This window comes from Nothoprocta perdicaria, unplaced genomic scaffold, assembly GCF_003342845.1.
Source record: "Nothoprocta perdicaria isolate Ctin4 unplaced genomic scaffold, notPer1 scaffold_4, whole genome shotgun sequence".
Taxonomy (NCBI): Eukaryota; Metazoa; Chordata; class Aves; order Tinamiformes; family Tinamidae; genus Nothoprocta; species Nothoprocta perdicaria.
Window position 1 is genome coordinate 8,416,987 of NW_020455643.1, and position 13,133 is coordinate 8,430,119.

Genomic DNA, 13,133 nt, shown 5'->3' on the forward strand with positions numbered 1-13,133 from the left:
AGGGGAAAAAAGGGGAAGAGGGGGAGGGTGGGAAACAAAGCCGGAGAGCTTGGACTTCCACACCTGGGGGTGAAGGGAGTCTCGGCAGGGCAATCTGCTCAGCAGCACCCCCTTCTCCCAGGCTCCAAGCCCCGCAGCCCTGCCCAGCGCCAGCCCCTGCTCYTGGGGCCCGTTTCTGCCGGGCAGCCAGCTCCCAAAGCAGCCCCAGAGGCGCAGACGGAGGCAGATGTGAGTGGGGAAGAGCAGYGAGGTTCATTTCCCCCCTCACATTAACAATTCATTTATGTTGAATGGCAGATGTCCCCCAGGAGATGACAAAACAGCCTCCACACGTGTGCTGCCCTCCAGGCACTGACCAGCTCGCGCCACCCTCTCCCAGCACAAAGAGCTTTTTGTAAGAGACTCCCAAGCAAGTCAGCCTAACTGCCTACCTGGCTGGAAAACGGGACGTGAAGAATAGACCCTAGATCGCAAGCTACTGCCTGCATCTGCTCTTCACACCCAGCTAGGCTGCCAGCAGCAACATCCCTGCTCGCTGGGTCTAGGAGACATATGAGCAACCCCTATAAACACAACAGGGAGTTAATAGCCTCAAAACTTCAAGTTCTTCCGCAAAGCATTTGCCAAAGACAATGAGAAGGACTCACGCAAAGAAGAGTATTTCAGAGCCACAGCAGCTGCACAGCAGCTAAGAGCAAACTCTGACTCCAATCTCTGACTGTCCCAACACTCTAGAGAAAGGGCAACCAACGACATGAGACCTCTCCAGCCCCAAACACAAAAGGGAACACAGAGGGCACGAGGAAGCTGAATTCCCAAACATTGCCAGGGCAGGACTTGTGTCCTTTTTCTCCCTCACCTTCAGGCACTACATAACTTTGGCACAACCTGAAATACTCACTTCACTCCCAGGAAACTGTGAGCAAGCCAGAAAAAGAAGTTGGAAAAAGCCAAAGCACCAGAGCCACGGTTCAGATGACTGGCTCTCGAACAGCTCTACTAGGAGACGAATCCAGTCAGAGGGGGAGAAAGGCCAGTTTTGCTCGGTCGGCATTTGATGGTGCCAGCGCAGGGAACAGTACAAGAAACTTCCTGTGCAGAGAGCAAAAGGAGCACATTTAGCAGCCTTTTACATACCTCATTTATTTCAGCTAAAATTAGGCTTCTACACCAAGCTCCTTTCCAGAGGCAGGGCCTGGCCCTTGACCAACACAACCAACACAGCAGCCTCCTACCAAGCATCACTTGCCAGGCAGCCAAGCCTGCTCTTGCACTTAGCACCCAAGAAACAAGGGAACACTGTCTGATTGCTGGAAGAAGGAGACAAGAAAGATGTTCCCAACCGAACCAAACCAGGCATGTGCTGGCACACAACCTGCTCGACCAAAGGCCCAGAAAGTGGGCAAGAGCTGAAAAGCAGGGGCCAGGCAATTACTGTGAATGAAAAGGAATCTGATTAGCCGAGAAGCGAGGAAAATGTGAGCTGTCTCCACCCTGCTGCCAATTTGTTTGCACCAATGAAAACAGCCACTTGGGGTTCTTTGCTTTATGAAAGTCCAGGACCACAGGACTCCTCCTGACACCTGATGGATGAGCGGCTGAGTGGAGGAATCTCTAGGCAGGCAGAGGACTGTTGTTTGCCCAGGATTCCTCCAAAGGAGCGTCAGAGATTTATTGAAACAGGGTGCAGGCCGTGGTTTCGGTTTGGAAAGAAAGCAATTTTCTGCAAGTAGCAAAGTTCTTTGTTTCAGCAAGCGGGCTCTAAGCGATTAGAGTGGCATTAGTCAGGAGTCCGTGTGTGAACTGCCACGTACGGAACTGAGTCCAAATCCTGCTGGGACTTGCCTCGAAACCAGGGATTAGCAGCCTTTCCAATGAGAGGATAAGTCTCCCATAATCCGGAGAAGGATGGTGCTTCAGATCATGACAGAGACAGATTCCACCCCTGTGGGGCTCAGTCCAGCCCGGAGCTGCTGCCTTGCTCCAGACACTGTGGATTCCCAGGTCTGACCCGGTCTCATATCATTGAGATATGAGACCAGCTCATATGAGACCAGCTATTGCCAGATGTAACTGCACCAAAGGTGGATAASCGTCGGTGACCCCCACAAGTCACCGTCACAGCTGGCACAATGGGCTCCTCTTGCTGAGGGTCGGGGCTGCCCAGGCCCTTCGAGGCTGGCAGAGAGGCACAGCCGAGGGCAGCACAACCTACCCGTGCTCTGCAAACACCCCACGAGCAGAGCAGAGCTCACTCTCATGTCAACCTTTCCCAACACCCATTCAGGAGGTCCCATCACAAGTCATTACAGCAGCAGGACCATTTGCTGTATCTGTGGGTTTGCCATTAAGGAACCAGTCTCTGAACTTCCTGATTACCTGTGGTACTGATCCTGGATTTCCACAGAGCAACGCTCCTTTGGTCACACGTAACTCACCATCAACACCTTGTGTTAGCACCATGTGTTGGCTGACCAGAATCTCACATGTTCCCAACGGATAACACGGCCAGACACACAAACATGAGCAGTTCCCACCTCAGCTCTTCACCCCTCACTAGACACAACACACAAGCCATGAAATTTCCTCATGCCAGAGCACAGGTACCAACTGAAGCACAGGTCACATCACATGAAGGGACCAGGTGATTTTCAAGTATCTCATAATGGCAACAATGGCACGTCAGAAAATAAACCTGATCTAGCTGGCTCCTGTATTTTTGCACAGGAAGTTCAGAAACACACAGACATGCAGGTCAGCAAGTCCGACCCAGCTCAGGCTCATCAGACATCCTGCACAGACGTTACCTGCTTGTGCACCAAGCCCGAGACGCCCCGAGGAAACCCAGGGAGAAGGGAGCCGAAAGTCAAACCAGCGTTGCCAACCTGAAACTTCTCTGCCTCCTCCATGACGCCTCAGCAGGGAATAACCCAACTTACGAAATCCCAGCAATTTTCCAAACTCACTCACCTTTTGGCCACTACTGAAGCGAAACATTTCATCCCAGGCACTCACTGGGGAGGGATCGCCACTCTTGCAGGACCAAGTTCCCTGCTCGAGACAGCTGGGGAACCTGCCATAAGAGACTCAGCTGTGCAGCTACACGCACGGAAGCTCATCCTTTGCGGAGCTACACCAACCAGTAAGAGAACACATTCAAATGGACTAACACAGCGCGAGAGCAAGGCTTCCTGCAATAAGCCTCTACATGGGCTGCCARGATGCCGCAGCCTCAGCCGGGCCCACAGGCGAGTCTCCGAGTGGCACCAAAATACTGGTTCAGCCAGGCAGGGCTGAATAACCTGGGAGAGCTCGTTAGCCCTATGCAAACTGAACTATGGGTTTGCATATCCAGCCCAGCTGCTGGAAAGGGCTGCTGTGTGAGCAGCTGGGAGCCCCGAGGCCGGCTCGGCGAGCCCCTACCAGCCCGCGCTCCCGCTGCCCGCCCGGGCCCTGCTCGTCCCGCCAGGCAACGAGGCCACGTTTATTCCCACACTTTGGATGCTGCTCCTGCTGCCAGCAGTGGCAGCGTCGCACACCAGTGACCTGACCTGGCCTGAGGGATGCTGTGTTCCAGGGACAACCTGTTGGCTCCCAGGTGGAAGGCAGAGAAGGAACATGGATGTCATGCAGATTGGAGCTACGGCTCAGGGAGAAAATCCCAGTGCAGTGAGCAGGAGGCTGGTGCTTTAGCAGCACCTTTCCCTGGACGACTGTGCAAGCAGGGTAAGAGCTCCCACGACACAGATGCCTCTGGTAGGTCCCTACTGTCACCAGCACCAGTCTGGGTATGGCAGGAGCTGCCAACCACCAGGAAACAAGGGAAACCCACTGCCTCTTTCCACGTCTACCCAGGCCCTGAACTCCCACAGTATCAATCAGGCAGCTGACAGTAATCAGGGGGGGCCACACAGCAAGCAAAGTCCTGTCCAAATGCTTGGCACAGGTCACAAATAAGTAAATAAATAAATGAAAAGRCAGAGAAGACCTTTCTACACAATGGCTGCTGCCAAATCTCCCCCAAATGAGTCTCTGCTCCAAGGCAGGTGAGGATGAGAGGTCACCTTTCCCCTTTCAGCTCACTATCCTCAAGACAGACTCCCTGTGCAGGGGCTCAGTCACCAACTGCTGTCCTCTCCTTTCCTCCAGTTCTCGTGAGGTAGCAAGTTTTAGCCAGCAAGACAGACAGACATCCCAGTAAGGGAACAACCAGCACGGAGGACTTAGTGAAACACGGTAGTCAAATGCTGCCCCTGCTGCCTTCAAAGTTACCAGAAGACCAGAAACCACCCCGCTGGCCTTTCCCGTTAATAAATAACTGATACAAACCCCACTGAAGCACCAGTCATCCCAGCAATTTGGGATTACCTGGCACAGGAAAGCCAGCCTCATCCCAGTTCGCCTAAGACACCGAGGGGGAAATCCACGAGCTTCAGAGCGGGGCTTAGGGGGAACCTAACGCACCCGCTCCGCGCGCTGCCTAACACAGACCGTGATACTCGAGACCCAGGAGCGCACGAGCTCTCCTGGGACCTCCAGGATTTTATGTGCATAGCATTTGTGATCTCTCCTGCGAGGGGAGCAAAGGTGCAGGCATTAGTCCACTTCCAAGATCTGTATCTTTCTTTAGTGATTTCCAAAAGAGCCTCCACAAACAAACATTATCCAGCAATGTCTGGAGACAGCCACCAGCAGGGGTTTTCTTACCTCGTCAGCCTGTTCCAACTGCCCCGAAATAGCAGGGCYTGCTCTACAGCCCAGCAAGGCAGCAACACGGTGACAAACAGTAACACAGTCCCGTCACCCTCCTGGAAAACCAGCAGCCACCGAGCACAGGTTACAAGGGCGGGCTCCAAATAACAAACAAGGGATGGACASAGGAGGAAATCGATGGGAAGCATCAGCAAAACAGTCCCAACTGCTGCCTTGTCAGATGTGCAGCTTCACGCCAAGGCCACGGGACAACACRAAGGCAGTTTCCTTCCCACATCTGCACCACGCTCAAGCCTTGCTCTCCTGCACAGGGTCTTAGGGAGATCCAATATCCTAATGCACAACTCAGTGGTATCTTTCTGGATGCAGTCAAGCGAGGAGGAGCCGCCCTTGGTCACAGCAGAGACATCCTCAGCCCAGCAGTTGCAGACACATAGGTGACAAGCAGACCCCCGAGCACAGGGACCTCCGAGAGGACCTGAGGAGTGATAACTGCTCCCTGCAGCCCCACGTGTGCAGCCACCAGCCCAGAGGGACAACCCTGGCGCACAGGCCTTGTGCTCCCTGGCAATCTGCTCCATGTCAACAAGGCAGCGCCTTCCATCCTCAGCACCTAAACCCAACACTTGCCTCTCTAGCTGCCCACCCTGCTCTCACCCACAGCCACACAGGCACTAGCAACAGCTCTTGCACCATGAGCACRGCTGCCTTCCACCCACTCCGTGGGAAACGCAGTCCCAGGCTTTGGAATGGCCATGTTCTAGACGAAACACCKCTTGATTCCAGCAGAAACCCTACAGGAGAACAGCAACCACCATCATCATCCCTAATTCCAACAACACCGACCGATGCCCAARCCAAGACCCAGATTAGGGTGATTTACGAATCATTTTTAAATGGGATTTGACCTTGATCCCAGAGGCCAAACCACGTCTGAGCGGGGCTGCACTAGAGCCAGCCAGGCTGCACTGATTCACTTCATGACAGTTTTGAGGACATCAAGATCAGTTCTTGTCCCATGCAGGAATTCAAAGCAGAGTCTTCCAAACGATTTCAAAACACAGAATCGCACCAAAATAGCTCCATTGTTGTGGATGGTTAAAAGTTCCCTGACCTACATTTCTCTTATCTTCAGACATGACAAGAGAGGCCTACAAATAAGAAATATTTTGATCAAGACCATATTTGAAAACAAGACCTTTGCAAGAAGAGTGCTGGCTTCAACAAAATGCCGTATTTTGTGGAAAACACATTCATTTATACTTTATATATAAACATATATAAAATATATATTTATACATATATTTTTTCTGAACAGCTCTAGCTGAAGGAAAAAAAAAGGCTCAATAGTTGTTGTAAAGCTTCATTGTTTGGGTAGCAGAGTCAAGGCCTCCAGGGAGTTGGTCTGMAGCCCAGTTTGGCTAGGCTGGCTTGGAGAACAGCAGCCCTGGGCAGAGAACCCCGGCTGCGTCTGCCACGCGCYGCGGCCTTCGCTACAGCAGCTCCCACAGCAGAGAGCAAGACAGGCACCTACGGAGTGGGTAACGGCTGGGTTGGAGCAGCAGCACACACAGAGCAGGGTGTAGAGCTGGCGAACGCCGCTGGGTGCCCTCCTCCTCGGGCACCACAGACCTGGCACTGCCACCCGCTCCACACCACGCTTGCAAACAGCCTCTGGCAGCAGCAGCTACAAGCAGGGCCAGGTCTAGCGCCAATGGGTGCCCCCTCTCCCCCTGGGCACAGGGCAACTTTGCAGGAACTTCTCCCCATGGCAGCAGGCAGGGGTCAGGAGCCCTCTGCCAAGCCCTCAGCAGCCCAGGGGATGGGCACGGAATGCCTGGACCTATGGAGATGGGCACGGGCTGCCTGGACCTACATGCAGACGTCCAAAATGCAGCCCGTGGCGCCCGTCAGCTCCCCAGCGCAGGACCCGGCCGGGAAGGTGAAGCGCTGGGAGCTCCCAGGGCCGCCCGCTGCAGCTTCACAAGGCTCCGGACAGCATGCCAGGACACATCCCCTCGGGAATGAAAGCTACAGGACACATGCCCCCAGGAARGAAAGCTACAGGGTATTAACTGGCCACCACGCTCCCTGCTTCAGAAGGCGAGGCATTTTGGGCAGAGACCTGGAAGCTGGGCCTGTGCCTTCATTCCAAGCAGAGATGGACAAGAGCAGCCAGCACGAGAGCCATCATGGAGCCATCATGGAGCCAGAACGTCACCCCCAGCTCCGCTGGTGTCTCTGGCAGAAGTGTGGGTAACCCCCAGACGAGCAGCTCTTCCTTCCAAGCAGGGAAATGAACAGCGCAAGCAGAGGCCAGCACAAAGCCAGCCTGCAGCAGGGTCCCTGCAGGCCCGGGCTGGCTGCCCGCACGTCCCCGCCAGCCTAGGGACAGGCTGCCCTCTCATCCTCAGCGCAGGACAGGGCAGCCCCTGGCCGGAGGCYGGAGCAAAGCGAGGGGCAGCCACAGCAGCATGGGGACACGAGTGCACAGAGGTGTCACACGCAGCTGGAAGCCCTCGGCTCAGTTGGCCTCAACCTCTCCAAGCGCACATGGGAAGATCCTTCATTGGGAGCACCGGGACAGGAAAAAGGCTTTTACAGACAGCAAAGTTGCCAATTCAAAAGCAAACAAAMAATCCCCCATCCAATCCCAAAAAGCGAATTAAAACAATTTCCCCCAASTGACGCTACAAAGAGCTGGCGGAAAAGACAGGGGCACCGGGCCAGGGGCTCACCACTGCTTAGGGACTGACACCGCTTGTTAAGCTTGGGATCGCTTCCCTGGCTCCCAACGCTTTCAGCCAGAAGGACAGTCACTCCTGGCACCAATTTCAAGAAGATCTTGCCATAAAAATAAATCACTCGGCCTTCCAGTAACCGTCAACGCTCTTCCCCATGCACATGTGCAGAYGAGGTCGCCAAATACCAACGGCGTCTGACCCCTGCACTGGGAATTCCAGCAGCACCCGCTTTGTTCTGCCTCCAGAGCACTGCCCTAATCACGGCCCTGCACCCAGCTCTGGGGAGCAGGTGATAATTAAGCAGGTCTGGATTAGATACCAGGCCGCTGATTAGTTGGCTGCCAATTTTCGCTTGACAGCTGAGACCAGGAATCACTCACCGCAGCTCTGGAGCTAAAATTGGACTCGAGCCCTGCACATTAGATGGAGAAGCAGCGGGAGGAGCAGCACCAGCTCTGCCCCTCGAAACACTGGTGGCCTCCTGGCCATGCGGGGTGGCAGTGTGTGACACTGAGAAAGGGTTGGTGCCGACATGGGAGAAATGAGCCTTTCTGATCATCCCTGCTGAGAAGGATAGCGGTGAGGAAAGTGCCAGTAAGCAAAATACCTGCAGTTTCCCCTAATGCCTTCTCCACACCCAGAAAATAAAATAAAATTAAATTAAAAAAAAAAAATCAAGCTTTCAGACTCTTCAAGATTCACATAGAGGAGACAAGACACAGGCCAGGTGCAAAGGAGTTACCTAAACATATAAACTGCATCGCTTTAACAAAAATTGCCTTGAAAAAAAGTTCCATTTAAACTTAGCACATTCCTGTGGGAAGATCTTTCTATTGAAAGAAAATGAGCAACATCAATTACAAGTAAAAAATGAGTTAGAAGAAACCACATTTCAACTGATAAAAGAGTTTCCTCGGGGCTGTGCCGGTCACAGGGGCAGAGGCGAAGCCAAAGCTGCACGCAGCTCAGCTGGGACAGGCACGTGCACAGCCTGGCTGGGCAGCAGCTCCAAGATGCCCATGGAAAGGTGCATTTCTCAGGAGGGACTCGGGCAAGAGGAAGCACTCTACACATGGCTGAAGGCAGCAAACCTCAGGCGACACAGAGCACGAGTGCAGCTGCTGCTCTGCTGCTGCCCAGGTCCCTGGGAGAAGCTGCAACACCCACCCATGGAGCAGCAGCTCTGCAGAGCTGGCTCCTCCAACCTCTAAGCTCTGCACAGGCACTTGATGGAGATGCTCACAACGTCAAGCAGACGGGACAAGGCGCAGGAGCAGTGTTTGTACAGCTGAGGAGCAAAAGAGGACACACATCAGAAGGCCTGTTCAAAGCCCCATGTAAAGTTTGCAGGAGGCCTGGTGGAGAACACAGCGTTTGAGCAGTCAGAGCACGACAGCGATCCAAGACGCGTTTCCTTCTGACCAGCACAGATGGATTTCTCACCTGCAAAATGCTGGACTGGAAAAAGGGCTCAAGCTGTAGAATAAGCCCCTTCCTTCTGTAGCTGAGGCCAGGCTCAGAGAAGCTGAGGATATTTCAGGATTCAGTGAAGCAGCCCCCGAGAAGCCCATGCCCACATCTGTGCCCTCCAGGGCTTCCACCATCAGCCTGCCCAGCTGCACTCTGCACAYGCCTCCTGTGCTGGGATTAGCGGGACACAAAACCAACAGGGTGCAGAGATCTGCACCCCACATCCCTGCTCTGCACCGCTGGGTTCAGAGCGGGACTCCATGACTATTTGCTGCCACAGGCTAAGAAACACTGCAGCCTTCCTGCTGCTCACAGCTGCCCTCCCAAGACCAGGTCCATGAATTCTTCCAGTTTCCACTCCTTCCCACCGACAGATGAGGCCATTCTGTGGTCTTCTTTATTTGGGACTCGGGCACTTGGACTAGCATGAGCTCCCTTCCCAGCCTGGCAGTTCCACGGCCGCTCAAGGAAGCCTCAGCTCACGTTTCCAAGGAGATGTAAACACTGAAATGGCTCCATCACAGCCCTGATTCTCCCAGCAAACAAATATTAACAAGATAAACAAAAGAAAGAAAAATCCCACACACCAAGACTGCGGCTGTAATCCTGCCTTGGGGATGGGGCGAGACGAAGGGAATGCCAGACTAGAGATGAACAACTTGGAAGGGGGAGGAAGAGGGAAAAACCAACTTCATCTGGCCAAGAGAAGCAAGAGGAAGCACCAGATCAAGTCTTGTTCYAGCTGACTCCGGGAGGAGGTGAGATGCCTCCACTCCCAACAAGAGACAACACAGGGGCTTTACAAAGGGGCCAGGCACTAAGGAAAATCACATACAGGTGGGTTTGCAGGACTCCCTCCATGCCGTCCGGCTGCACTGACAACTTGTCCATCCCATGCAGGGGCTGTACCCTGGGTGCGACCTCCTGACACTACCCAAATGGCAAAAACTGGCCTAGCTCAGAGGCAGGAGCAAAAGCCACCCYCAGTGCCATCCTCCACGCTGGGCAGAGGGCAGCCTGAGGGATGAGGCCCCTTTGCACARGAAGGCAATGCTCTCCTTGGCGCACAGCTTTGGGACACAGCCATCCTTCAGCTTTTACTGGCCTAATGGTGGCTGTACTCTACTATACAMACTAATTGCCCATTCATTTACAGGCCTTCATCAAGCCATTGAGGTGCCTCCTGTCCTTCCATCCCCGTCTCTCCCCACAGACCAAGTGACTATTCCCTCCTCGACATCAATTATCAGGAGTTCCTGAAATATCTGAAGCGTTGCCGGGGGCCTCAGGGCTCCCTACAGACAATGCTGCAGCTGGAGCAACGGGCTGCAGATTCCCTCTTTTCTTTGGCTCTCTGGAAAGGAGATGCAAAGACTCAAAAGCATCATTCCTGATGAGGCATCTCCAGCCTCACCATGAGGGACCTTCCTCCCTCTGATGCACATGAGGCCCCTCCATACAACTCATCACACAGGGCTTCACCAAGGAGAACATTCCCCACACAGGGCCTCAGGTCCAAAAGCCCCTCCAGACATAGCTGTTAGGCTGCATGCACCTCCTCTTCCAGAGATGTTGATTTTTCCCATATGAAGTAGTCAAATTTGTCCTAACAGAATCTCATAAGTTTCTGCTGCATCTAATCTCACTAGGTCTTCCCAAACTATTTATTTCTCCCTACTGATACTCATGGTAACTCCCTACGCTGCTTTATCTTTGAGTTTCATTAATCTACCATCTGCCTCCTCTCGTGGAGCCTTAAAGAAGCAGGGGAGGATGGAGACGCACAATGCAGAACGTTACTGCCACCCGACCCCTCTTCACAACCCGAGACACTGCTATTTATTGCTAAACGTTGTTTATAGTTACACAGACGCTCTCCCACCCACATAGCAGTATTTCATTCAAGACAAGTTTGAATTCTCTTCAAGAACAACATTTCAAAGGATCCCCAAAGCGTTTGTTTACAAACAGCCCGCACGGAGAATTCGCTTCAGCCGCCACTGAAACGCGGTCCCCYCGGGGGCAGCAAGAGGCAGCTGTTCCATAGCGCCCAGCGCCCCAACAGCTGAGGGACAGGAAACGAACAGCAGACAACTGATATCGCGGGGGGAAATTTATGGAAAACAAGGCCTGTGGAGCTCCCTTTGCCCGGAGAGCAGGGGAAAGCTTCAGAGCGCTCCAGCCCTTTGCTGGGTCGGCAGGAATTCAGGGAGGCACTGTGTCCCAGACTGCGGTCRAGGGAACAGCTCCTGGTTTCAAGGCCCATCCGAAGGCTGGAACCTCCAGAGCGGGTGGGAGCCCGGGTGCGGGGGGCTCAGCACCCCCTACGGAGGCAGCCACAGTCTCCCGTCCGGCTGCGAACAGGCCCGGCCCTGTTTAACTTCCAGCACGAGCCAAGCTCACAGCCTAGGGAGGTATTTGGCTGCAGTCGGAGGACACTAGGAAGGCTATAAAACTGCAGGCTTTCTGCAGGCCTGGCCTCCATACACAAGACCTACTGTAAACACTAAATCTTACGAGGGGAGAAAAAAAATCCAGAGGAAGAAGGATCATGCAACTCTTCCAAATACCAAAGCGCTGGGAATGGTGAGGGGTCACATGCTGTGGAAGCCAAGAGGAGCAACGTTCCCAGGACGGAGCTGGAGCTCCTGAAAGGAGCTGGARGAGAGTCAGATGTTGGAAGACGACCCTGGGCAAAACCGAGCCGGGACAAAGGGTCCCACAGTGAATTCAGTTTAGGTGGTGCTTGCTTCCCAGGACAGACACAGACTCTACATGGGTGGGAGACAGCAGAGGCTCCAAGAAGAATCAGTCCGTTTAATGCTCCGAACAAGGAGTGTAGAGCAGACCCTCACCACAAAGAGGTGATGAAAACAAGGGTGCTGACAGGGAACGGCCCCAGAGGACACAGGGTACGAGCCACAAATGCTCCYGTCTTGCAGAACTGCTCCCCTCTTCCACAACTGCTCCCCTCTTCCATACTGACCCAATCCCAGCGATCAAGCACAGGACATCCTACCCCATCCACATCCTCTCCTCAGAGGTGGAGACGGGGACTGACCACCTCAACCAGGACACGCAGGTTGTTTCCACCACCACCTCCAAGGTGGGAAGGAGCCACCCTCCCGGACAAGCTGCTGTCCTGCACACAGAGAGCAGGGGTAGAGGGTGACACCCTGATGGGGGCAGAGCACGATGCTGCTCCCCAGGTGCCCTCAGGTGGGGTATGTGGGCTCCCAGCCCCACAGAAGATCAAGCGTACAATACTGCTACCYGTGGTTAGGCAGTCAGAGGGGAGCTTCCCCCAGAGCATCCTCGGAGGGGGGATCTGTCCCCAGACGCAGACCAGCCCCGGGGGAGGAGTGTGAGGGGGAACCAGCAGCAGGGAGGAGACATGGGGGCGCACACATGGCAGGAGGAGCCAAGGAGCCCTCCTCGGCCACCAGCCCCCAGAGGGGCCAAGGAGCCCTCCTCGGCCACCAGCTCCCCAGGACAGAGCCACAATGGGGTGGCCGGGTGGGCACCGGGGCTCCCTGCTACACGGGGCCCACGGGGGCGGCTGGTCACACAGACGGTGCACGGGGGCACCAGTGCCCATGGATGGGCACATGGAGGGGCGGCCTCTCCTTCCCGGGCACGTGGAGGAGCCGACTAACCCACCGCCCGGGCGGGGGGCTGCCACACACAGGGCCCTGGGGGCCTCTGCTTTGCCAGGGGACACCGGGGGACCCCGCAGCCCCCATCTCTCACAGGGACACCGGCTGCCCCAGCGCCGTGTCCCTGAGGGCCCAGCAGGCAGAGGACATGGTGGGGTCCCGCAGCCGGGTCCCCGAGAGCCCCCATCTCCCACGGGGACACCGGCAGCCCCAGCGCTGTGTCCCTGGGGGCCCGGCAGGCCCCGCAGCCGGCTCCCCGGCAGCCCCGGGCGGCCCCGCCGCGCACGGAGGCCCCGGGCGGCCCCGCGGCCCGGCCGTGCTCACCCGAAGTCGTCGTCCATGGACTTGAAGTAGAACTTGTAGTTGGGCCGGTTGAGGAGGCCCTTGAAGTCGCCGAGCGTGACGCGCTCGGCGGGGATGGGCAGCTTCACCAGGTACGGCGTCTCCTGCTCGTCCAGGTGGTAGATGATCTTGGTCTCGGCGGCCGCCATGGCGCCCCTGCCCGGCCGCCAGGCCTCCTCCTCCTCCTCCGCCGGCCGCCGCCTCCTCC

The 13,133-nt window shown here is 55.3% G+C and overlaps 1 protein-coding gene across 2 annotated transcripts in view; it reads right to left on the bottom strand.

Moving 5' to 3' along the window:
• The window catches only part of DVL3 (dishevelled segment polarity protein 3), a 30,226-nt gene extending 17,135 nt beyond the window's left edge, over positions 1-13,091 (bottom strand). For both annotated transcript variants that reach the window (XM_026045425.1, XM_026045424.1), the window contains exon 1: positions 12,908-13,091. In XM_026045425.1, the coding sequence (XP_025901210.1) occupies positions 12,908-13,074 (167 nt within the window). In that variant the 5' untranslated portion in view covers positions 13,075-13,091. The remainder of the gene's footprint in view (positions 1-12,907) is intronic.
• Between the last annotated feature and the right edge of the window lie 42 nt (positions 13,092-13,133).